Source organism: Patella vulgata, chromosome 3 (assembly GCF_932274485.2).
Source record: "Patella vulgata chromosome 3, xgPatVulg1.2, whole genome shotgun sequence".
NCBI classification, from domain to species: domain Eukaryota; kingdom Metazoa; phylum Mollusca; class Gastropoda; family Patellidae; genus Patella; species Patella vulgata.
Genome location: NC_065881.2, coordinates 31,070,325 through 31,096,104, shown reverse-complemented (window position 1 = coordinate 31,096,104; position 25,780 = coordinate 31,070,325). Strand labels below are relative to the sequence as shown.

The 25,780-nt window shown below is 35.2% G+C and overlaps 1 protein-coding gene across 4 annotated transcripts in view; it reads right to left on the bottom strand.

Annotated features, from left to right (window-relative positions):
- LOC126814505 (RING finger and SPRY domain-containing protein 1) overlaps positions 1-25,780 on the bottom strand; it is a 332,620-nt gene that overhangs the window by 80,013 nt on the left and 226,827 nt on the right. For all 4 annotated transcript variants that reach the window (XM_056099495.1, XM_056099494.1, XM_050539686.2 and 1 more), the window contains exon 7: positions 9,962-10,102. In XM_056099495.1, the coding sequence (XP_055955470.1) occupies positions 9,962-10,102 (141 nt within the window). The remainder of the gene's footprint in view (positions 1-9,961; positions 10,103-25,780) is intronic.

Sequence of the window (25,780 nt, the reverse complement as noted above, 5' to 3'; positions counted from 1 at the left end):
CCATTTATCTCTCGATTGAGAAAGTTTTAAAAAAATCGTTGGGGGCGTTTCCGAGAAACATGCGTCTAAAGTTGCTCGAAATCGCGAAATACCTTACTTTTCAAAGTCACACATCTTTTTTAGTTTTTGATAGAAACTTGTCGCTGAAGTGCCATCTGATAGACAATTCAATTGGCTATTAAACGATATAAAACTTTAATTAAACAACAAGAACACAATTGATATATCGCATTTTCCGCACAGGCACCCATTTTTCTGAATTTTGGGCACTTTTTTTTACCACTTCCAGTGAATAGAAAATTTTCATTTTTACTTTAATGACTAGTTTCATCCTTCGAATTCATATTCCTGAAGTTTCAGAAAAATCCTTTATGTCTTTTTTATAAAAATCCAATAATAATTGACTATTTACAGGCAAAATAACGAAAAAGGGGACTTCAACAAAATTGCCCATTTCTAGGCAACTGCTTATATTACAAACTAATTTTAACACACATTTTCTTCGTATGGATTATAGCTACAAGGTTATAAAAGTTACGTAGATATTTGAAAAGCCTGAATTGGTTGTAAAGAGGTTAATTTTAGACCCTTTTTCACCTCTAAATCGAATTTGCTCGAAAATGAAATCGAAATTAAAAAAACTAAGCTCAGCGTTTTTTGCGCCTTTAAAGGGCACACTCTTTTAGTTATATCAGTTTAAAAAAACTAATATTTGCTTTTGAAAAATGGTACCTAACTGTCAAAATTGTAGTTTTTGGTAAAGTTATGCCATCTCCGGTGCCGACAGATAACACTATCGGTAACAAAAAAAATGACAATTGAGACAATAGAGCATATGAACTTTGTTTTATACAAATCGAACAATAAATAATTTCAGCACAGGCACCCATTTTTCACAATTTTGTCAAACTTTGGATATCTTTCTTGACTACTTCCGGTGATTAGAGGATTATCATTTATAGTTCATACACTGGTTTGGTCCTTCGACTTCATATATCTGAAGTTTCAGAAAAATCGTTTTAGCCGTTTTAAAAAAAAATAAGAACTCTACGATTTGACCAAAATGCGAAAAAAGTGAAAAATCAAAATCAACATTTCAGAACAAAACTTATATTGTTGAAATCGGATTGATGTCAGCTATCCAAAAATATAACTGAAAATTGTAGAAAATCAAAATCAACATTTCAGAACAAAACTTATATTGTTGGAATCGGATTGATGTCAGCTATCCAAAAATATAACTGAACATTTTAGAAAATCAAAATCAACATTTCAGAACAAAACTTATATTGTTGGAATCGGATTTGATGTGAGCTACCCAAAAATATAACTGAACATTTTAGAAAATCAAAATCAACATTTCAGAACAAAACTTATATTGTTGGAATCGGATTGATGTCAGCTATTCAAAAATATAACTGAAATTTCAAAAATTTTAGAAAATTTTGAAAATTTTCCATTTTTCACCAAAAAAATGAGAGCTACAAAGTTTCTAATTTCCACAGTTTTGAACTGCTATCTGCTCAGAAATGTCTCCAGCAATCCAAAAATGTAAATATCTGAAGAATCCATTGAGAATTAAGAGAATAATGGCCGATTTTCAATTTTCGTGCACGTTAAAGATTTGACGCATTTCCGCTGTGCGCACATATTTCGAAATAGCTTTAAGCAGTAGCTGCACAACACTTTTCCGACAGAAAATCAAATTTCAAACCTCTATCTCTTATAGTTGCTGAGATCTAGCTTCCCCCAATAAAAAAAAAATAATAATAACTAGACTTGCTTGCAAGACTGAAGGCTTTCACCGTGCCAAGGCGTCACACGATCGCCAGATGCATGACACAAGACTATCCCCACCTCTCACCCCCTAAACAAACACAAACTCCCCCCCTACCCCAAATAAAATATAACATTTGCATAACTCAGATACTGACATGTTCTTTGCATGCGCATTACGATAGAAGGGAATCGAAAAATAAAGTTGATCTACGTTAAATGGAAATGGACCATGAGGAAAGTTTCGAACGTACAGCGGCGCTAGCCTACTTTTATATACAATTCCAACGGCCAAGGGATCTTTTACAGTCACACCAATGTGTATGCGGGTCTTCGGAATCGCGTTCATGTTAGCTACTGAAATATGTAACTGGTTCAAAAAGTAAATATCGCCAATTTTCTGGTTTCGTGCACGTTAAAGATTTGACGTCACTAACATGTAAAAGTTTACTATTAATTACAGACAGAGTTCAGGATCAAACTACGGAAGCAGTGAAGAGCCAGGATGTTCGCGACTACTTTGTTTTTTTATATTTACTAATACTATCATATTTCATTATTTGTTAGCGTAGGACATTGACATTTATATATATACTTTTCAAAAAAAGTAGGGGATATTTGATTTTTAAGTGTTATTAAAGTCACCTAATGAAACTGACGAAGAAACAAATGACAAAATGAAATGAAGGTCACATTCATCGATTTATTCCAAATGATCGTTATCCTAAGTAAGGCACAGACTGACCATTATAAGGGTAAAATGATACCCGGGGTCAAACAGCAAAGTTACCACAGCATCACAACCAAGTCAGTAACGGGTAAATCCTCCTCTGTTTGCCAAACAAGCATTGATCCGACGTGGCATACTCCTAATGAGACGTCTAAGGTCATTTTGGTCCAGATTGTCCCATTCCTGTTGCAACGCAGCAGCAAGTTCTTGGACATTGGCAGGACGTTGTTGACGTTGACGTAACCTCTGTCCAAGCATGTCCCAGACATGCTCGATGGGGGAAAGGTCGGGACTCAGTGCTGGCCAAGGTAATGTGGTGATGTTCTGTTGTTGGAGGTAACCTGTAACGATCCTGGCCCTGTGACATCTTGCGTTGTCATCCTGGAAGATGAAACGGCGGCCATGACGTCGTGCGAACGGCACAACATGGACTGCCAAGATGTTGTCCCGGTAGTACTGGCCTGTAACACGCCCTGCAACAACAACATGTAAAGCCGTTCTTCCAGCAACAGTGATGCCTCCCCACACCATAACAGAACCACCCCCAAATCGATCATGTCTGATGACGTTAACGTCTTGGAAGCGCTCGTTTCGACGACGCCACACCCTCCTACGTCTGTCCAAAAAATCAACAGTGAACCTTGACTCATCTGAAAACATCACATTGCTCCAGCGTCGATTATCCCAGTGTTGACGATCCCTACACCAACGACGTCTTGCCTGAATGTGATGATCTCTCAAACAAGGGATCACGCGAGGACGTCGGGCGCGAAGGTGACCCCTATGCAGTCGATTCCGAATCGTCTGGCCACTCACTCTCACACCAGTGTCTGTTTGAAGACGAGCGCTTATCTGATTTGCTGTGATGACACGATTTCTCAAGGCCAAGGTACGGATAAATCGATCCTGGGCTTGAGTTGTCGCCCTTGGTCGACCTGAGCGTGGTCTGTCCTGTACAGATTGTGTATCACGGTATCTGGACCATAGCCTGCTTATGACAGACTGAGAAACATTCATCGTCCGCGCCACAACCGCCTGTGTTGTGCCGATCTGTAGCATGCCAAGGGCACGTAACCTCTCATTTTGGGTAAGCCGACGCATATCAAAATTTGTTTTCTGGTCACTAAAACAATTAAACTGATGTTTCCACCCTGGAATTCAATGCCACAATGACTGTAACATTCAAAGTCAGAGTCGTGCAAATCTTGGGCTGGACCCCCATGATGATCCCAAGCATCACCTGCATTCCATGCGGTAGCTATTGGTGCGTTTGGGCGTCACATGTAACTGGAAATGTTTCTTCTGTTAGGTTCTATAGTGACTTTTTTCGTAGTCATTTGCATATTTTAGTATTATGCCCCCAAAATCAAATATACCCTACTTTTTTTGAATAGTATATGTCTTATTATAGAAGTCTATAGTGTTATGTTCTTTCGTAATCATTTGTTTAAATACCTTAATTGTTCGTACCTTTCTAACCAGGGTAATTATATAACTTAAATTAAACAATGGATAACTCCTAGTAAATAATTATTACTATCTGATGATTGTTGTTTTGTGACATATATAGTGTAACCAATATATACATTGTACTTTTATAATCAATATGATACTGTGTATTAGTCGTGTTTATGTTCTTATGATTTGAATTTCTTCATGCAATATTTGTAAACCGCCAGTAGGAATACATGTCTCTTATATAGATACATTATGATGGCTGGAATTTGCATGGTGCCTTTGGAACTGTGCTGTATCATACGGTCTGTCATTGAATCAACTGGTGGCGTTTCGATTCCCCGGTTGTACGTGACAAGGAGTAGGGTCGCCTGTCCAACCTAGTGGGTTTTCTCCCGGTCCTCCGGTTTCCTCCCACTGCTAAAGACCCCTACGCGCAAGCGAATAATTGAAATAAAAAAGAAATAAACGCTATGTTAGTCCCGAAATGACCTAGTTTGTGTCGAGTGGACGTTAAACCCCATTCCTCTCTCTGTCTCTCCCCCCTCTCTCTCTCTTTTCATACACATATATATCAATTAATCTCTCTATAGAAGGAGTTCCCCAAAAAATATTAGATCGCCTTTTTGAGAAAAAGACCACTAAACTTGCTCGTACCGCTGCGCTAGTCTTCTTTTATATAGAATTCCAACCGCCAAGGGATCTTTTACGGTCACACCAATGTGTACACGTGACTTCGGAATCGCGTTCATGTCAGCTACTCAAATATGTAACTGGTTCAAAAATTGATTGAATATTCAATGAAATATCGCCAATTTTCTGGTTTCGTGCACGTTAAAGATTTGACGTCACTAATAAAAATCTAATATTAATTACAGATAGAGTCCATGCTCAAACAACGTCATGCCTTTTATCACAGGTGCAATATTCGACACCACTGTACGATACTAACAAGAACTGCGATACATGTAAGTGTACAGTACTTCCGGTGATAATGAAAATCTTCCAATTAGCTTATGAAATCAGAAATGGCATAAGGCATCACATGGTGAAAATCTTAAGTAAATCGAATAATAATTGCCACTTTTATAGACCAAAAAACCTTGAAAAGTGACTTGTAGAAAATCGTCTATTTCTCTGCAACCGTACAAGTTAGAAACCATTTTTTGGTATCTGTATGATCGTGTGGGTGTAATCTATTTATTGATTGGAAACAAATATCATTATTTTAAAAACAATACAAATCAGACTCATTTGAATAAAATATCTGTTTTTAAGGCTAAAAATACAGTTTTTGCCAAAATGACGTTACTTCCTGTGATAATGAAAACCTTAAATTACTTGTATGAATTCGTAAATGGCATTGGGTATCACACGGTGAAAAATTTATGAAAATCGAATAATAATTGCCACTTCTATGGAACAAAAACCTTGAAAAGTTGCCTGTTGAAAATCGTTTATTTCTCCGCAACTGAACAAGTTAGAAACCATTTTGTGATATCTACATGTATATGATCGTATGGGTTCATTCTATTAGTTGATTGGAATCAAATATCAAAATTTTAAACAAATAACAGATACGACTCATTTGAATAAATTATTTGTTTCAAAGGCTATCAATACAGTTTTTGCCCAAATGACGTCATTTCCGGTGACATTGAAAATGTTAGATTGGTTTGACCTAGTTAAAATTGACATTACGCATCAAATGGTGTCATTTTTATGAAAATGCAATAATAATTGATTCTTTTACAGGCAAATTAGCGTAAATAGTGACTCATGCAAAATTGCCCATTTCTCGGCAACTGCTCATATTACGGGGCACACCCTTTCAGTCATACCAGATTTGAAAAAAATAATATTTGCTTTCAAAAAGTGGTACCGAACTGTCAAAAATTGTAGTTTTTGCTAACTTTACGTCATTTCAGTTGCCGAAAGGCAACTTTATCGGTAACAAAAACCAGCGGCTGCCAAGCAGGATACGCCCACATTTTCGAGAGATGGATAGAGAACAAGCTAAAAAGAAAGTGATTTTTCCTACAATCAAAGGCCATAATTCAGGAAATTACAATTCGATATGCGCAAATATCGAAAGGAACCGAGATCTTTGGGTTATAAACTTACATTTCCAGTTTCAACAAAATCGGATAAAAATTGTGACCTCTATAGGGTCCACAACCTTGATATACCATATTTTTACGCTATTTGAGAACGAAGGGCGGCCATTTTGTCTGTTAGTTTTAGGCCGATTTTCACGAAATTCGAACTCAGCCGTCCCTTAGTGCATACTAAAACTCAACCGTCCTTAGGGTGTAACGGTGATATAATAATACTTTTTTTTAAATCGAATAAAAATTATTACCTCTATAGGGTCCACAAGCTAAAAACGCGATTTTTCGTACAATCAGGGGCCATAATTCAGGAAGTTACGGTCCGATATGCACGAATATCGAGATCTGTGGGTTATAAACTAACATTTCAATTTTCAACAAAATCGGATAAAAATTGTGACCTCTATAGGGTCCACAACCTTGATATACCATGTTTTTACGCTATTTGAGAACGAACGGCGGCCATTTTGTCTGTCAGTTTTGGGCCGATTTTCTCGGAATTCGAATTCAACCGTCCTTAGGGTGGAACGGTGATATAATAATACATTTTTTTAAATCGGATAAAAATAATGACCTCTATAGGGTCAACGAGCTAAAAACACGATGTTTCGTACTATCAGGGACCATAATTCAGGAAGTTATGGTCCGATATGCGCGAATATCGAAAGGAACCGAGATCTGTGGGTTATAAACTTACATTTCCAGTTTCAACAAAATCGGATAAAAATTGAGACCTCTATAGGGTCCACAAGCTAAAAACGTGATTTTTCGTACAAACAGGGGCCATAATCCATGAAGTTTCGATCCGATACATGCCAATATAAAAAGCAGCCGAGATCTTTTGGAGATAAACCTATATTTCAAGTTTCGTCAAAATCGGATAAGAATTGTGACCTGTAGAGTGCCCACAAACAAATTGTGGACGGACGGACAGGGGCGACGACAATATACCTCCACATGAAAATGTGGGCGTATAAAAACGCAACCTGACTTCTGAGATGGCAATGTGTTCTTCATGATTTTCATTTAACTCATACTGCACGTGCTGTTCACAGGGATCAGCCCTATAAAATGCACCCCCATACCTAGTTGAATCATTCACACTACAACACCAGCAGCATGCCACGACTCACGACAGCTCAGAGGAACCAGGCGCTTGGAAGACTTGACGATGGCCACATTGCCCAAGCCGTTGCCAATCACTTCCAGGTCAATGTTCGGACCATCTACAGGCTCCAGCAACGCTTTCGGGTCACCAACACCAACGATGATCGCCCCCGAACTGGTAGACCAAGGGTTACCGCAATGCGGCAAGACTGCCATGTTGTGCGACAGCACGTGCAGAATCCCTTCACACAGGCATCTGAGACAGCACATGAGACAGAGGGAACACACGGAAGACCCAACAGTACCGATCCAGTGCGCCGATGTCTCACCAGAGAGAACAACCATTGCCATACACCTTACCGTGGACCGATCCCCACCCCTCGCCATCGACGTGAACAGTTTGCCCAACAACACCAGAACTGGCAACACAGGCAATGGAGAACTGTTCTGTTTATAGATGAGAGTCGGTATTGCGTAAAACTGCAGATGATATGACCAGAATATGACGTCGACGTGGTCAGCGTTATTCTGACCAATGGTCATGGAACGAGACTCATGGGGAGGTCCAAGCATAATGGTTTGGGTGGAATCGGCCTGAACCAGAGATTGGGTCCTGTGGTGTTCCAAAATCTTGGTCCAGGGAGAGGAGGCGGCATCACAGCAGTGCGCTACATCGATCAAGCTCTCAGATCCCACGTCATATATATTTCGCATAAACTGTGTACATTCTCGTAGTATACTTGAATCTAAGAAAATCTTCACCTTTATAAAATTGTCTAGTTAGTTAATTATTAGACAATACTATCAAATTATAGTGTATTTCCTTTAGCATATTTCTTAATAGTGAAAGAAAAAAAAATAGAACGTTTTTAGTAAGAGTATTCTCTCAACGGTATCAAGCTAATACAGTAATGCAAGAATTATGAGATCAATATATACAGAAAACTATAACAACAATTCATGAAACCATACAGGACAACAACAAGATCAAAGGGGTTTATTCTACAAATAACTAATTAAGTGTTAAGAGTAGCCACTGGGTAAAGTTAAGCTATTAAGTAGCTATAATGATAGATACAATACTACGGACAGAATGGGATAGTACCTACAATACAATTATGATATACCATGGTTTGTTTATCTGTGTGATTAAATGTACAATTAGACTAGAATAAACCACATGTTGTAATAAATCTAAGAAATAGAGTGGATATAACTGATAAATTGATAATAATATTAGAAAAATGAAAAATAATAAAACTCATAAAAAATTCACAAAGGTTTCTTATCCACAGTACTGAAGAATGAGTGGGGGTGATGGAAAACACATAATTTAGGTATATTTAATAAGTTCATCATAAGCACTAGGCAGGAATATCCCTGTGTCGCGGTTGAGGTCTGAACTGTTTCTTTTAATGTGTATGGCCTCAATAACTTTGCGGTTTTTTTCTATCGGTAGGTTGGCTGCCAGGATTCTATGCGTTTTAATTCTGTGTCCTGGGTTGGATTGTGTGTGTTGGGCCACAGCTGAATTGGTAGTAGAGGACTTAGATTTATGCTGACTGATTCTCTTGTCTAAAAGCTGTCTAGTTTCTCCGATGTATTTTTTGTCACACGTGCAGGTGATTTCATAAACACATTCTTTTGGGTTCGGTTGTTTGGTTTGGGGAAGTTTGCCACTGGCCTTCAGGAGATCTTTGAAAGTTCTTCCTTTAGAAAATGTTACCTGGATGCCTGTTGGGGTTAGGAGTCTTCTGAGGTGGTATGATAGTTTGCCTTGAAAAGGTATTGTTATTCTCACTGGTGGTTTATCTGGTTTAGGTTTGCTTATATCTGTAGGAGGGTTGGTGGTGGCTTTGATGATTTTCTGCACTAATTGTCGGGGGTAGTTATTGAAGTTGGTTAGAGAAGTTTCAATGTGATCAAGTTCTGCTCTGAGGAAGTCTTTGTCGCAGATGTTCACGGCTATGCGCGCTAAAGTGGATACAGTAGTTTTCTTTACGCTCTACTACCAATTCAGCTGTGGCCCAACACACACAATCCAACCCAGGACACAGAATTAAAACGCATAGAACCCTGGCAGCCAACCTACCGATAGAAAAAACCCGCAAAGTTATTGAGGCCATACACATTAAAAGAAACAGTTCAGACCTCAACCGCGACACAGGGATATTTTTGCCTAGTGCTTATGATGAACTTATTGAATATACCTAAATTATGTGTTTTCCATCACCCCCACTCATTCTTCAGTACTGTGGATAAGAAACCTTTGTGAATTTTTATGAGTTTTATTATTTTTCATTTTTCTAATATTATTATCAATTTATCAGTTATATCCACTCTATTTCTTAGATTTATTACAACATGTGGTTTATTCTAGTCTAATTGTACATTTAATCACACAGATAAACAAACCATGGTATATCATAATTGTATTGTAGGTACTATCCCATTCTGTCCGTAGTATTGTATCTATCATCATAGCTACTTAATAGCTTAACTTTACCCAGTGGCTACTCTTAACACTTAATTAGTTATTTGTAGAATAAACCCCTTTGATCTTGTTGTTGTCCTGTATGGTTTCATGAATTGTTGTTATAGTTTTCTGTATATATTGATCTCATAATTCTTGCATTACTGTATTAGCTTGATAACGTTGAGAGATACTCTTCGAAACGTCGCCCACATAAATAAGTAGCTGTTTTTCCATAAGTATGTGTTTTTGTGTATTATTTAATGGGTATTGTTACTCACTTGAAAATATGGTCATATAAAAACTTACATAGATTATCTAGGCACCATCTAGCACAGAAGGCCACTTCACGCTTGACATATTGTTCACCTATTAACCAAGATTCTAGTGTAACTAGTGGATTAACTGGCATCTGTTGCAATGTTTGATTTATTGTTACCTTATTTTCACCTGTAAAAGATCAAACTTTTATGTAACACTTATTATTATACAACAGTCCACACTTTTAGGTAATTTTAAATCCATACACAACCCCTTAAATTTAACTCTATATCTGCTTTGATTCAATAGCAGATAATGATTCTACCCTCAATAATACAATCATTGGTTCCCATACTTTTGTCTCTTTTTCAGTGCTTATCCAGTTTTTCACATTCTAATTATACATTCTACATATCTTCGTTTTCAGAACTTAACCAGTTTTTTATAGCCTGGAGATATGTTTCACTATCCTTTATTTTCAGTATATTGAATCAATATAATTACGGCTTTCCCCGTCCATTTTTTACAGTCTAATAAAAAGCTTTAAATATCTTCCATGATTTTGCTCATTGAATTAATACACAGTATTTTATATTTTTATAATTTTATTTTTAATTTTTTAATTTATTATTATTTTCTTTACACCTGCATCAGCCATCACTCTTGTCCACTTATACATACACACTTCTCGTTATATTATTATTTATCTATAGCTCAGGTTAATTGGATTTCCATTGACAGTGTTAATTCACCGATTTTTATAAATATAGCATTCACCCCCTTTTAATCCCTGTAAGAGATTTCTGTTGTGTAGGTTTAGTTCCTAACGGCCCCCTAATCAAAGGTGTTAAGCTTTAATTGCATTTGATTATTATCTTTGTTGCATATTCCGTATATATATGTGCCCACAATTCACATATTTGTATCATTTGTTTGATAAAGACGAGAGTATCCTCGTCGAAACGTCGTTAGTATCAAACTCAGTAATTGTATATCCATAAAATTGTACCTTGTGTTAATATCTTCAATTACTAAATGCCAGTCTCCCCAAGTCAATCATGGATTATTGTTAATCCTAATACCCACTACAAAATTGCAAATAATTAAAAAAATATTTTCCATACAAAGAAATACTGTTACAAAAACGTACAGATTGTCGTTTTCTTTACAATGATATAAAATTCAGTTATATAAAGTAGCAATTATATTACTATAAATAATATTGAAAAGTCAGTTCCACTAAAATTATGACTTTTTTCTGTCATGATAGTAAATTAATGTCAACAAATATCCCCTAAGAATTTTTTTGGTTTTTTGTTTTAACATAGAACACAAATATAGTCCCTCGTGTTGGCAGCAGTGTTCAAAGTAAATATAATTATAACTTTTAAAAAGAAAATATTGCTCCAAATAACCGTCACTTCATCGCTATCAGCATTTCTGCCTTTGGATATTTGGCGGGAATTGTCTTTTCCTTTGCTTCAATGAATCGAAAATAAAAATATATAGTTAAAATCTTCGACAATGTAATATTCCTCTATGTTGTTTTAAAATAGACCACAAATATAGTCCCTCGCATTGGCAGCAGTGTTCAAAGTAAATATAAATATACACAAGGTACAACAAAGTGAAACAAGGGCCATAACTCACGGCGTAATTAACGGAAATTGCTGAAATTTAATAGGCTTTTTCGTTTCACTAATGTAAATGATGCATATCAATTTCATACAGATCGGATGATAACTAGAGCGTTCACAAGATTCAACAAAGTGAAACAAGGGCCATAACTCTAGGGGTAATTAACAGAAATTGCTGAAATTCAATAGGCTTCTTTGTGTTACTAATTTAAATGATGCATATAAATTTCATACAGATCGGTTGATAACTTTTGTCGTTAGAGCATTCACAAGGTACAAAAAAGTGAAACAAGGGCCATAACTCTAGACAAAATTAACGGAAATTGCTGAAATTCAATGGGCTTCTTCGTTTCACTAATTTAAATGAGCCATATAAATTTCATACAGATCTGATGATAACTTGTCATTAGAGCGTTCAAAATATTCAACAAAGTGAAACAAGGGCCATAACGTTAACTCTAGATGTAATTAAATCGAGATCTTTGGGTTATATACTTATATTTCAAGTTTCAACAAAATCGGATAAAAATTGTGACCTCTATAGGGTCCACAACCTTGATATACCATATTTTTACGCTATTTGAGATCGAAGGGCGGCCATTTTGTCTGTCAGTTTTGGGCCAATTTTCACGAAATTCAAACTCAATCGTCCTTAGGGTGTAACGGTAATATAATAATACGTTTTTTTTTAAATCAGATAAAAATTATGACCTCTATAGGGTCCACAAGCTAAAAACGCGTTCCGATCTGCACGAATATCGAAAGGAACCGAGATCTTTGGGTTATAAGCATACATTTCAAGTTTAAACCAAATTGGATTACAATTGTGACCTCAACAGTGTTCACAAGCTAAAAACGTGATTTTTCGTACAATCATGGGCCATAATCTATGAAGTTACAGTCCGATACATGCCAATATCGAAAGGAACCGAGATTTTAGGGTGATAAACCTATATTTCAAGTTTCATTGCTTTCGGATAACAATTGTGACCTGTAGACTGTTCACAAACAATTGTGGACGGACGGACGGACGGACAGACGGACAGGGGTGACGACAATATACGTCCACATGAAAAATAGTATTTGACTAAATCAATGGACACTTAGGTTTTATAGTATAATTTGGTATTTTTCCATTGCATAATGCATTTTCAAGAAGGTATGCGCCTGAATGAGAAAAAACGAGTTTGCTAGGGTAAATGAATAGCATCCAATCGTACCAGTAGTTATAAAAAAGATGCACGGCCGAAAGAACACAAGCTTTTTTTATGTATTTTGTGCCCCCTTCATGTAAATATTCTTAATTGAAATAAAATATCATAATTAATATCATGGAAATTAAAATTGTAATAAACAACACAGACCAATATCTTTTGCAAGTCTTCATGGCTCTAGATAGATCTGTGTTTGAATCAGCTCACAAAATTTTGTTTGTATATTCGGTACTGTAGGTCTATTTATGTTAAAAACTTTTCATAATATTGAGAGAACTATTCATGGGGATAACACTACCATATGTCATTTTTGTTCTATTTTAAAAATGGAGAGAAAAATCTGAAGGACAGGGTAATTTCCGTTAGTTTCCTGAACCGTCAAATTATTTTTGAATATGCCATTTTGAAGGCATCGGTGTGTTCCCTATTCCTACCAAATTTCAAATTGATACATCAAAGAGTAACGGAGATCCGCCGTCTTGAATGTCGAAAAAATGATGAAGAAAACTTTCGCAAATCTTTGATGCTAATATTAATCGAGCTAACTTCCGAATTTCGAAAAACCATATCAGTCAGAGCCCAAGTGGGATTCGTCCAAAGGATCCAAAAATGAAAACCCGAAGAATATCCGTTGAGAAATAACCGAGATATCGGCAATCTGAGATTAATTTTTGTCCCATAAGTAAACACTTCTTGTTTGTCAAAAATAACCCAATTGATATTTAATATTTAGATCCACAGTGGCCAACTTTGCCTACGTTGGTAGAATGTTTGCACCATGCATAGCTTTGGCTGCAACTTCTGACTAAAATCGGCAAAAAAATAAATAAAATAATAACTAGAACTCCAAAGAGTACTGACGTTTAGTTTAAACAATATTTTATTCAATAAACTGAATTGGATTGAACAGGCAAAGGCCTATATAAGTTCTCTCCTAACATATAAAATAGTTAAATCTTATGTTTACAATACAGTGGTGACATATGTACAGACAGTGAGTAACAAACATATATACATTTTGAAGTGTAATTTTAAGTTTTAAATGTTAAAGTTTTAAAATCTCTTGCTGTCTTTTATGTATTTTTGCACTATTTCAAATATGTTGGAGTTGGTATTATCTGAAAGAGAGGGGTTGCCATATAGGATCAGGTCAATTGTAACATTTTGATTAAGGTGGTGTAGATTATTTTTTAGAATTTTTCTTGGGGCAGAGTAGGTTGGACATATGAAAAAATAATGGTAATTATCTTCGTCTGCAGAATTACACCTAGGGCACACTTTTGTGTCACTAATAAAATGTTAGAATAAGTGATTATTTAACTTACTAGCTTTATTTCTTAATTGGCAATGGATAATATTCTCTTTCCTATTTCCAGTATTATAATATAGTAGTGGTCTAATTAAAAGATACACACGTGAAAGGTCCAATTTGAATGTACTTAACGTTTGTGAATTTTTAATATTTTCAGGTAAGTTGTTCCAAAGTTTAATTGTGCAGGGAAAGAAACTATTAGAATATGAACTCGTTTTACAAAATGGTAGATTGAGGTTCAGATTTTCATTTCGAAGGTTATAATTTGATACAGACGGTTCAAATTTTTTAAAGGCTTCAGATAGATGAGTGGGACTTAGGTTATTCTTTATTTTGTATAAGTAAATTAATTTGTGTTTTATTCTGCGATTAGACAATGATTCCCAACCAAGCTCTTTGCATAAATTGTTTTTAGATGAATTTCTTCTAAGGCCAGTTATTATTCTACCTGCTTCAGTTTGAACACTTTCTAATAGATCAGAATCCTTCTTTGAACAGTTATCCCATACAATATCGGCATATTCTAAAATCGGACGAATAAAAGCAAGATATATTTTGTTAAGTGAAATTCTGTTAATTTTGTATTTCAGTATACGCAAAATATTTAGTCGACCACAAGCTTTCTGGTATATATTTGAAATGTGTTTTGACCATAATGCATTAGACTGAAATGTTATTCCCAAACGACAATGAGTAGTTACGTTTTCAACTTTTGTATTTTCAAAAATAACGTCTTATTGGGGTTTTATTGGGGTTAAAAGTTACACACCATTGTTTAGCCCACGATGAGATAATATTCAGATCTTCAGTCATAGAGTTCGCGCTACTTAGAGGATCATTATGAATAATGGTAAAAAGTGAAGTATCATCGGCGAATAGCCTTATGTTGTTAGTAATATTATCGGAGATATCATTTAAATAAATTAAAAATAGGAAAGGACCCAGCACACTTCCCTGGGGGACTCCGGAATCAGTATGCAAATAGTTTGATTTGAAACCTTCTAAAACTACGCATTGTTGTCTATTACTTAAATAGTGTTCAATCCATTTACATAATATTTTATTAACTCCATATTGTTTTAATTTAGACAATAAGCCTATATGCCAAACTTTGTCAAACGCTTTTGATACATCACAAAATATAAATCGAATTTGCTTTCCTTTATCAAGATTACTAATTATAACATCATAAATTTCTAAAAGTTGGTTTATTGTAGAATCGTTAGGTTGAAAACCAGGCTGATACTTATATAACAGGTTATTTTCTTTTATAAAATTATAAAGATTTTTTAAAAAGATTTTCTCTAGTATTTTACACAATGAACATGTTAATGAAATTGGTCTATAGTTTTCAGGAAACTGCGGATCTCCCTTTCCTTTATACGCTGCAATGATATGTGAAGTCTTCCAGATATCAGGTAATAATTGGAGTTCTAATGAAAGATTAAAAAGTTTAGTGAGAGGGCTTGTGATTGATGGAGTTATCTTTTCCAATACAGCTGGACTGATATTATCCGGACCAGAAGGTTTTGAACAGTTAAGAATTAGTAACTGGTCTTTCACTTCTTGCTCACTTACAATAAAATTTTGTAGTTCGTTGTTACTGCGAGAAGCAAAGTATGGAAGGTCAGGTACATCATTTAATTTTGAAATCGAAGCAAAACAAGAGTTTAGGATGTTTGCCTTATCAAGTGGGTGTGTGTAAACACAGTTTTCAAATAATAATGGGAGGTTTGTACCTTTACATTATCATAATTTGTAATAGATTTAGCTATTTTCCACCATTTATTTGGTTGCAAGTTTTTATTATTTATTTGTTGTTCTAATTTGTCTTTAAAACTATTTTTAGCTTCCCTTATTAATGTTATTACTTCATTTCTTATTTTTTTTAAATAATAGCCAATGATTAGGACTATTTGTTTTTTGACGCGTCTGTGTACTCTATTTCGTTTTCGAATTTTTATACGAATGGCGTTATTCATAAATGGCTTATCATTTGATCTTATAGTTACTACTTTTGTTGGGATATATTGTACTAATATTAGTATCTGATATAAGGGATTTCCTATTGGTAATAAAAAGATCAATGCATGAACCTGGGAGCGTTGTGAAATAAGTCGGTTCTTTTATCAGATTTTCAAGATTTAATCCTTGTAATAGTTTTTTAAATTTAGCACAATTACTTGAATTACTTAAAATGTTGATATTAAAATCCCCCGTTAGGATAAAAGAGGAACCACTATATAATGCATTAGATAACGTATCGTAAAATATGTCCCAAAAGGCAACCTTTGTATTTGGGGGTCTATATATTACCCCGAGTAGGAATTGGTGTAATCAGTAAATATGTCTATAAAAATTAATTCAATATCAGAGTTCATGAGATCATGCCTAATCTGAAAGTGTAGATTATTTTTTATATAAACAACAACCCCACCCCCATGCTTGTTTCTATCTAATCTAACTGGACTTCTATAACCGGGCAGTAAAATCATTGAATCATTAATAGTGTTGTCTAAATGAGATTCAGTTATACATATTATATCATAGTTGGAGAATTCAGCTTCAATTATATCTAGTTTTGGCAATAAACTACATACATTATTGTGGACAATGGAAATGTTACCTGTATTTAATGTATTAAACGGATCAGGGTTTTGTTCTATGCAACCGACAATTAACAAAGTTTTAATTACCAGTAATAGATGCATATTTATACCATAACACGAGATAGGATGTCAGATCACATATAAGGCATGTTGATCGTTCCGTTTGAGAGGCCAAATAGTATTAGTTTTAATCGTGGCTGTCATTAAGTATTATTTTACGTTCACATGTAAGATCGGAACAATCAGACATATATTTATATATATTTAGGTACGTATGCATAATGAGATATGGCTTCATATTAGAGATTTCTTTAAATATGTAGTTAATACATTTTACACTCCTAGAAGTTAGATACATCGAATAACGAAAATGAGACAAACAAATATACAATATACTACATGACAATAATGAAAACATCAGAACAGTATTTACAATCACAATTACAAACAATTTCATACTTATATCGAGGTATGGGTTTACATCTCCAACAGTTAAATTACTTACATTGTACTTAAATTGTATTTCAAGTTTTGGAGTCGAGTAATATTAGTGTATGTGGGGGGGGGGGCTAATCATATATGCAAGATGTAAGTAGGTAAAGTTCGTTGATAGTGATCTAAATGATCTTTAATATTACATCTACAGTAACAAGGTCATTTGGATGAAAGTGTGCTATTCGATCAATATCTCAAAATATTTTCAATGTCAGAGTACTTTTCTGTGTAGAATACTGTTGAGTACAAGATTTCTGTATAATTTAATTGATTCTAGTTCGTAAAAAGAAAAAGATATTCAATATACCTATAATAGGTTGTGTCAATAACTACAATATTATCTTTGTATTAGTACAAATAAGGTTGTTGGGTTTTTTTTGTGTGTTTAACTTCAATAATTTAAGTTAGTGAACTTTCATCAGAATATATTATTATTTGATATATCATCTTTCATTCAACACTACTTTAATTTTGTTAGTGCTGGGTAATTATTAACTCTTTGTATAATGCTATGTCATTTTGGTAAATCAATCAAAATTTTTATATATAGTAATCAAGTTAGAAACGACTAAAGTTTGGGGGTATAATGTAAGCAGCATGCATTTTTGTTATTTGAAATACATTTGGAAGTTCGGTGGCGCACCTAACATGTTAACATGTTAGTGTTAGTATTTACTTGTATGATCCTTTATAATCAACCTTATTTCACTTTTTCATTCAGTTTTGGATTGGGTGTAGAAGTAAATAAACCTAAATCTAACAAGGACTGTTGTCGTAACAAGGGGCTTGTTTGATTTAATTCAGCTATATTAACGGGTTGAGCTGTGGATACAGATGAAGTTGATCTAGCTGTTTGTTGGTTTAACATGGCTGATGCACTATTCATTGTCAGGTGATCGGGCTGATCAGTGTTCATTTGTTGTTCAACAATTGGCGTATCATAAAACTGATTGATGTCATCTTCACAATTGATTAATATATTTTTGTCATCATTTAGATTTCTGACAAATATTCGACCGTCATATGTCCAGCAGTTTTTAATTTTATTCAGTTTGAAGAGTTCGCGTGTCTTTTTATACAGCTGAGATTTTCTATGTGTCAAGGCTTCATTAATAAAGATTTTTGTTTTATTTGCTATGTTGAATTGTTTTAGCCTCTTTTTGTTGCCATATACTGCAGCACGATCCCTGTAGCTGATAAATCTAACAATTATATCTCTGTGGTAATCTTTATTGCGAGATCCAACTCTATGAGTACGACCTATTTGATTAATTGTTAGACGGGCATCTCGATCATTTAAAACATGGTTATTTATAATATCAAGTATGAGATTATCAGTATTTTCACCAGCCCTCTCACTAATACCACTGAATTTAAGACATGTTCTTCTTGAATATTGTTCAAGTTCATCAATTCTATTTTCTAAGAGGTCGATGCGGCTAACTAGATCTTGAGTTAATTTCGGTTGAATTAGGTGAACAATTTGGGTCATTATTACTTCACGTTTAAACAGTTCACCAATAAATGATCGTAACGATCCATCCTCCTTTAAAACATTATCAAGGAAATCATTTATAGTATTGGAGTCATTTTGATTTGAATTTGAAGCCATCTCTCTTCTGGAACGTTTTGGCTGTCTTGATTTCGGCATTTGGATTTAGTTAAAAGTTTGTACAGTAGACTAACCTTGTGTAAAATGCTTGAGTGAACTCGGGTGAACTGTAGTCCTAAATACTATAGTTGATGTTATATTTCATCGAAATATCACTCTTTTTGCATATTTTAGTCACAATTAACTCATTAAAAGTTACTTTAGTACGTACTCAGTTTACATACAAAATCTTGATAGATCATCTAAAGTAAAACATTGCTAAAACTGAAGGAGATTAACTCTAGTCCTCGACACGTCTGCCTTAGTTGGCCATCTTGCCATCTGCACGGTACGTCACGTCATGTCAGGTCAAACCTTGTCACGTCAACAATCAAGTTACACCATGAATTATTGAGTAACATCCAATACATGTTAAAGTGAGAGAGAGAGAGAGAGAGAGAGAAATGGAGTTTAATGTCCACTCTACACAGGCTAGGTCATTTCGGGACTAACATATGGTTTAATTTTATTTCAATAATTCGCTTGCGCGTAGGGGTCTTTAGCAGTGGGAGGAAACCGGAACATATTAAAGTGGAAAAAAACTGTCATTTTGAACTCTTAATAAATCCGGAAGTTATATTTCAAGACCAAACATTTTGATATTATTTTATATTGTTAGTAGACATGACTGTCATCATACATACAAAGGTCAAGGGTCATTGAACGGTTAGGTCACCATCTAGAAAGTGAAAATTCAAACAAAATTCAAAGTGAAACAAAATCGAAATTCAAAAATCGGCTCTCTAAGGACTGTTGCCATTTGGAGTAGGTTCAAAAATAAAAAAGTTTATGAAAATCGGAATCAAAATGGCAGCTGAATATCGATTTGAAGGTTTTTTGTAAAATCCAATATGGCAGCCAAACGTATGAAAATGTTACAGAGCAAGGTCTCTGAAAATGAAAAGATAGGTTGCCAGGCCCACAGCAGCTAAATCGTCCGAGCAGTCGACAAGGGTTGTCACATATTTATTCTTTTGTAGGTATTTAGGGGAATTTAATAGACAATTTCATACAGATGACATTATATCAGATGACATTATAGGAGTAGAAGACATCCAGATATCGGACCACTTTTCAGTTTTCTGCAAGCTGAACGTGACAAACCCAGAAAGGAAAACAACTTACAAGAACTGCAGAAACGTAAGAAAGATAAATCGTGAAGAGTTTATCATGGACATTGCAAACTCTGTCTTATGCACTAAAACCCCAGACAACGTCACAGACTATGTCAATCTATACAACTCTGTCCTCTCAACACTATTCGACTCTCACGCCCCACTTCGTTCCAAGAAGATAGCCATTAAGCCCCAATCTCTCTGGTATAACGACAGCATCAAAGTTGAGAAGAAGCTACGACGAAATTTGGAAAACAATGGAAGCGAACTGGACTGGAAATCCACCGTCAGATGTTTGTCAAACAACGCAACAAAGTCAACCATATGATCCGCAAATCCAAGACCGAATACATCAGTAACAAAGTGCTTGACGTGGAGACAGATGCCAGGAAACTTCATCGGCTTACAGCCAGTCCTTGCAACAAGTCGAAATGCAGCAACTAAATTAATTCTGTCAATTGTAATCTCACGGATCGACTATTGCAACTCTTTTTTGGCAAACATCTCTCAGCAGCAAATAAGACGTCTCCAGATTCTGCAGAATACTGCAGCCAGAATAGCAACCAAGACAAAGAAAATTGACCATATTACACCTGTACTAAAATCTCTCCACTGGTTTCCCATATTCTCAAGAATAGACTTCAAACTCCTCCTGCTCGCCTACAAGTGTCTCCACAACCTTGCCCCAGTCTACCTATCAGAACTCCTTCCTCTCTACCAGCGATCAAAGTCACTTCGCTCACAGAACCAACTTCTCTTCCACTCAACATCCTTTGGAAAAAGATCCTTCTCTTACTCTGCATCTATTAAATGGAACTCTCTGCCACCCAACATCAAGTCCTGTCACAACCTCTCTACATTCAAGACTCAACTGAAGACTTTCCTCTTCAAACAAAACTTTGAATAGATAACTAAAATCTACAGCTACTTTCACATCTACACCGCGCACAGAGCACTCACTTGGGTGGATGTGGCGCATTATCAAATGCAATAGATTATTATTATTGTTTGAAGGTTCACAAGGTTCTAAAAACTAAAGCAAGGGCCGTAACTCTGGAAGCAATCTACAGAAATTGTTCAAATTCGACAGGCTTATTTCGTTTTACTAATTCAAATAATGCATATAAATTTCATACAGATCGGATGATAACTTTTGTTGTTCGAAAGTTTACAAAGTTCAACAAAGTAAATCAAGGGCCATACTCTAGACGTAATTGACGGAAATTGCTGACATTCAATAGGCTTGTTCGTCCTCATTTCACTAATTTAGGTGATAACTGAAACTCAATAGCCTTGTTCGTTTTACTAATTTAAATGATACATGTAAATTTCATACAGATCGGATAATAACTTTTGTCGTTAGAGCATTTACAAGGTACAACAAAGTGAAACAAGGACCATAACTCACGGCGTAATTAATGGAAATTGCTGAGATGCATATCAATTTCAAACAGATCGGATGATAACTGTTGTCATTAGAGCGTTCACAACATTCAACAAAGTGAAACAAGGGCCTCTAGATGTAATTAACGAAAATTGCTGAAATTCAATAGGATTCTTTGTTTTACTAATTTAAATGATGCATATAAATTTCATACAGATCGGTTGATAATTTTTGTCGTTAGAGCATTCACAAGGTGCAACAATGTGAAACAAGGGCCATAACTCCAGAATAAATTAAGCGAAATTGCTGAAATTCAATAGGCTTCTTCATTTCACTAATTTAAATGATGCATATCAATTTCATACAGATCGGTTGATAACTTTTATCATTAGAGCGTTCACAAGATTCATCAAGTGAAACAAGGGCCATAACTCTAGATGTAATTAACGGAAATTGCTGAAATTCAATAGGCTTCTTTGTTTTACTAATTTAAATGATGCATAAAAATTTCATACAGATCGGTAGATAGCTTTTGGCGTTAGAACGTTCACAAGGTGCAACAAAGTGAAACATGGGTCATGAAGAAATTAACGGAAGTTATTGAAATTAAGTAGGCTTCTTCATCTCACTAATGCAAACTACATATATCAATTTCAAAACAATCGGTTGAGAAATGTAGTCTGTAGAGTGTTCACAAGAAATTGCGGACGATGGACGGATGGACGGACGGGGGCGGCGGCAATATACGACCACATGAAATGAAATGGGGTTTAACGTCCTACTGTTCTGATCCAAAACTGGGCTAATGAAGACGGGCATACGCCATACAGTGTGCTATGAGAGAAATTTTGCCCGGGCAACGGCTCTACGACCTACTCTTATATCGAATTCCAACTGCCAAGGGACCTTTTACGTGCACGCCAATGTGTACACAGGACCTCGGTTTTTCGTCCCATCCGAATGACTAGACCCGTGATCCCCCATCTGAAAATGATGAAAGATAATATCTAGGACTAACACTACCATATGTCATTTTTTTTAAAATGGAGAGAATTCTATTCATGTTCAGAAAAAATTGGAAGGAAATTTCTGAAAGTTTCCGGAAGCCGTTACAAAAAGATAGGTTGCCAGGCAACAACACATAAGCCCACAGCAGCTAAATCGTCCGAGCGGTCGACAAGGGTTGTCACGTATTTATTCTTTTGTAGCTAATTAGGGGAATTTAATAGACAATTTCGTACAGATGACATTATAATTTTCGTCGCCTGAGGGCTCACAAGGTTCTAAAACCTAAAACAGGGGTGGAAACTCTGGAAGAAATCTACAGAAAAAGTTGAAATTCGACAGGCTTTTTCGTTTTACTAATTCAAATAATCCATATAAATTTCATACAGATCGGATGATAACTTTTGTCGCTCGAACGTTCACAAGGTTCAACAAAGTAAAACAAGGGCCATAACTCTAGAAGTAATAGACGGAAATTGCCGACATTCAAAAGGCTTCTTTATTTCACTAATTTAAATGATGCATATGAATTTCATACAGATTAAGTGATAACTTTTGTCGTTCAAGCGTTCACAAGATTCAACAAAGTGAAATAAGGGCCATAACTCTAGATGTAATTAACGGAAATTTGCTGAAACTCAATAGGCTTGTTCGTTTTACTAATTTAAATGATACATATTAATTTCATACAGATCGGATAATAACTTTTGTCGTTAGAGCATTCACAAGATACAACAAAGTGAAACAAGGGCCATAACTCACGGCGTAATTAACGGAAATTTCTGAAATTCAATAGGTTTGTTCGTCTTACTAATTTAAATGATGCATATCAATTTCAAACAGATCGGATGATAACTGTTGTCATTAGCGCGTTCACATACAAGATTCAAAAAAGTGAAACAAGGGCCATAACTCTAGATGTAATTAACGAAAATTGCTGAAATTCAATAGGCTTCTTTGTTTTACTAATTTAAAGGATGCATATAAATTTCATATAGATCGGTTGATAACTTTTGTCGTTAGAGCGTTCACAGGGTGCAATAAAGTGAAACAAGGGCCATAATTCCAGAAGAAATTAACGGAAGTTCGTGAAATTAAATAGGCTTCTTCATCTCACTAATCCAAACAACATATATCAATTTCAAAACAATCAGATGATAAATGGATGTGTTCCCACTTAGCCGACAGACTGTTAATCCTTTGATTGATGTTCAAACTATAGTCTGTTTAAAAGAAGTCACTCAAGAACTGTTCACTAGTGTTCAGCGTTAATGGGGCTCTTAATCCCTCTTAATAAAATTTATTAACCAACTAATTAATGACATTTTGAACACAGAAGGTTGGCATTCTAAGTTGAATAAAATGACAGCATGCCATCCTAATATTTACAAGTTCAATAACTCAATAAAACAAGAACAATCCTATGTCGAAATCACCATTTCACAGATATTATTTGGTGGTACCAAAAGGCCTCGAGTTAAGAAATATCGACAACTTGATACAAGAACTGAACATTTGAAAACACAGTTATTAAATGGCTCTTTAAGTGTAAATCGGTATGGAACAAATATTTCCTATTAAGTGGGGCTGTAAAATGATTGTTATGTTGTAAGGCATTTATTTATAAATTATATAATGCTATTTAATAAAAGTTAAATGTGTAAATTGTAATGCATTTTTATATGTGTAAATCATTTAATGTTATTTAATAAATATTAAATTTGTTAAAATCAATATATTTTTACATGTGTAAGCTATTTAATGTTATTTAATAAAAGTTAATTTTGTTAAAATCAATACAGTTTTAGTCTTAAAAATAATATGGACTATAGTTTATAACACCATTGTTCTAGGATTAACTCTGGATTAGCGGCAAAATTTGACATCAAAGCCTGCCGGCTAAGTGGGAACACCCCGATAAATGTAGTCTGTAGAGTGTTCACAAGAAATTGTGGACGACGGACGGACGGACGGGGGCGACGGCAATATACGACCACATTTCCATGTGGGCGTATAAAAAATGAAAATGCCATTTTGAAGGCCTCGATGTGTTCCTTATTCCTACCAAGTTTCAACTTGTTACCTCAAATAGTAACGGAGATACGCCATCTTGAATGTCGACAAAATCTTTGATGCTAAATCTAATCGAACGAACTTCCGAATTTTCGACAAACAAACAGTCAGAGCCCATATGGGATTCGTCCAAAGAATCCAAAAATGAAAACCCGAAGACGATCCTTTGAGAAATAACCGAGACATGGGCAATCCAAGATTATTTTGCATCCCATCCGTAAAATACTTCCCGTTTGTGAAGCAGCAGCTGCCAGGCAGATACGCCCATATGGATAGAGAACAAGCTAAACAAAAGGAGATTTTTCGTAGAATCAAGGGCCATAATTCAGGAAGTTACGATCCGAAACGCGTGAATATCGACAGGAACCAAGATCTTTGGGTTATAAAGATATATTTTCATCAAAATCGGATCAAAACTGTGACTTCTAGAGGGTCCACAACCTTGATATACCATATATTGTATTTACACTATTTGTGTACGAGGGGCGGCCATTTTGTCTGGCAGTTTTGATCCGATTTTCATGAAATTCAGACTGCCATCATTAGGGTGTAACGTTTATATATTCAAACGGTTTTTTTTCAATTGGATAAAAATTGTGACCTCTAGCGGGTCCACAAGCTATGAACACAATTTTTCGGCCAATCAGGGGACATAATTCAGGAAGTTACGGTCCGATATGTGCGAATATCGACAGGAACCAAGATCTTTCGGTTATAAACATGCATTTCAAGTTTCATCAAAATCAGATGAAAATTGTGACATATAGAGTGTCCACAAGCTAAAAACATGATTTTTCGTACAATCTGGGCCCATAATCCATGAAGTTATGGTCCGATAGATTTCAGTCAAATTGCTCCACTCTGAATCGAGATATTAGCTTTTGAATTTTAGGCCTAGCCTCAATCATCATTACTAAAGTTGGTACGATAAAAAATATAGTCTCAATTATCCATTTTTTTATTTAGTCACCAATGAGCGTTGAGCAGCAGATCGGAATCAAATTCAGTAAATATCAAGAGTTGATTCTGGTCTAGATAAGTATATGAATGTCTAATTAATAATTTAGATAACATTTCAGGCCCAAAGAAAGACCTGCAACAGGCAGATTTAGCTCTTGCATAATGTATGTTTAAGAAAATGAGAGCAATTTCAGATTTACTACAGAAAATAACAAGCGGTTGCCATGCAAGATACGCCTACATTTTGCAAGAGATAGACAGAAAATGAGCTAAAAAAATAATGTGATTTTTTGTACAATCAGTGGCCATAATCCAGAAAGTTATGGTCTGATATGCGCGGATATCGAAAGGAACCGAGATCTTTGGGTTATTAACATACATTTCTAGTTTCATCAAAATCGGATAAAAATTG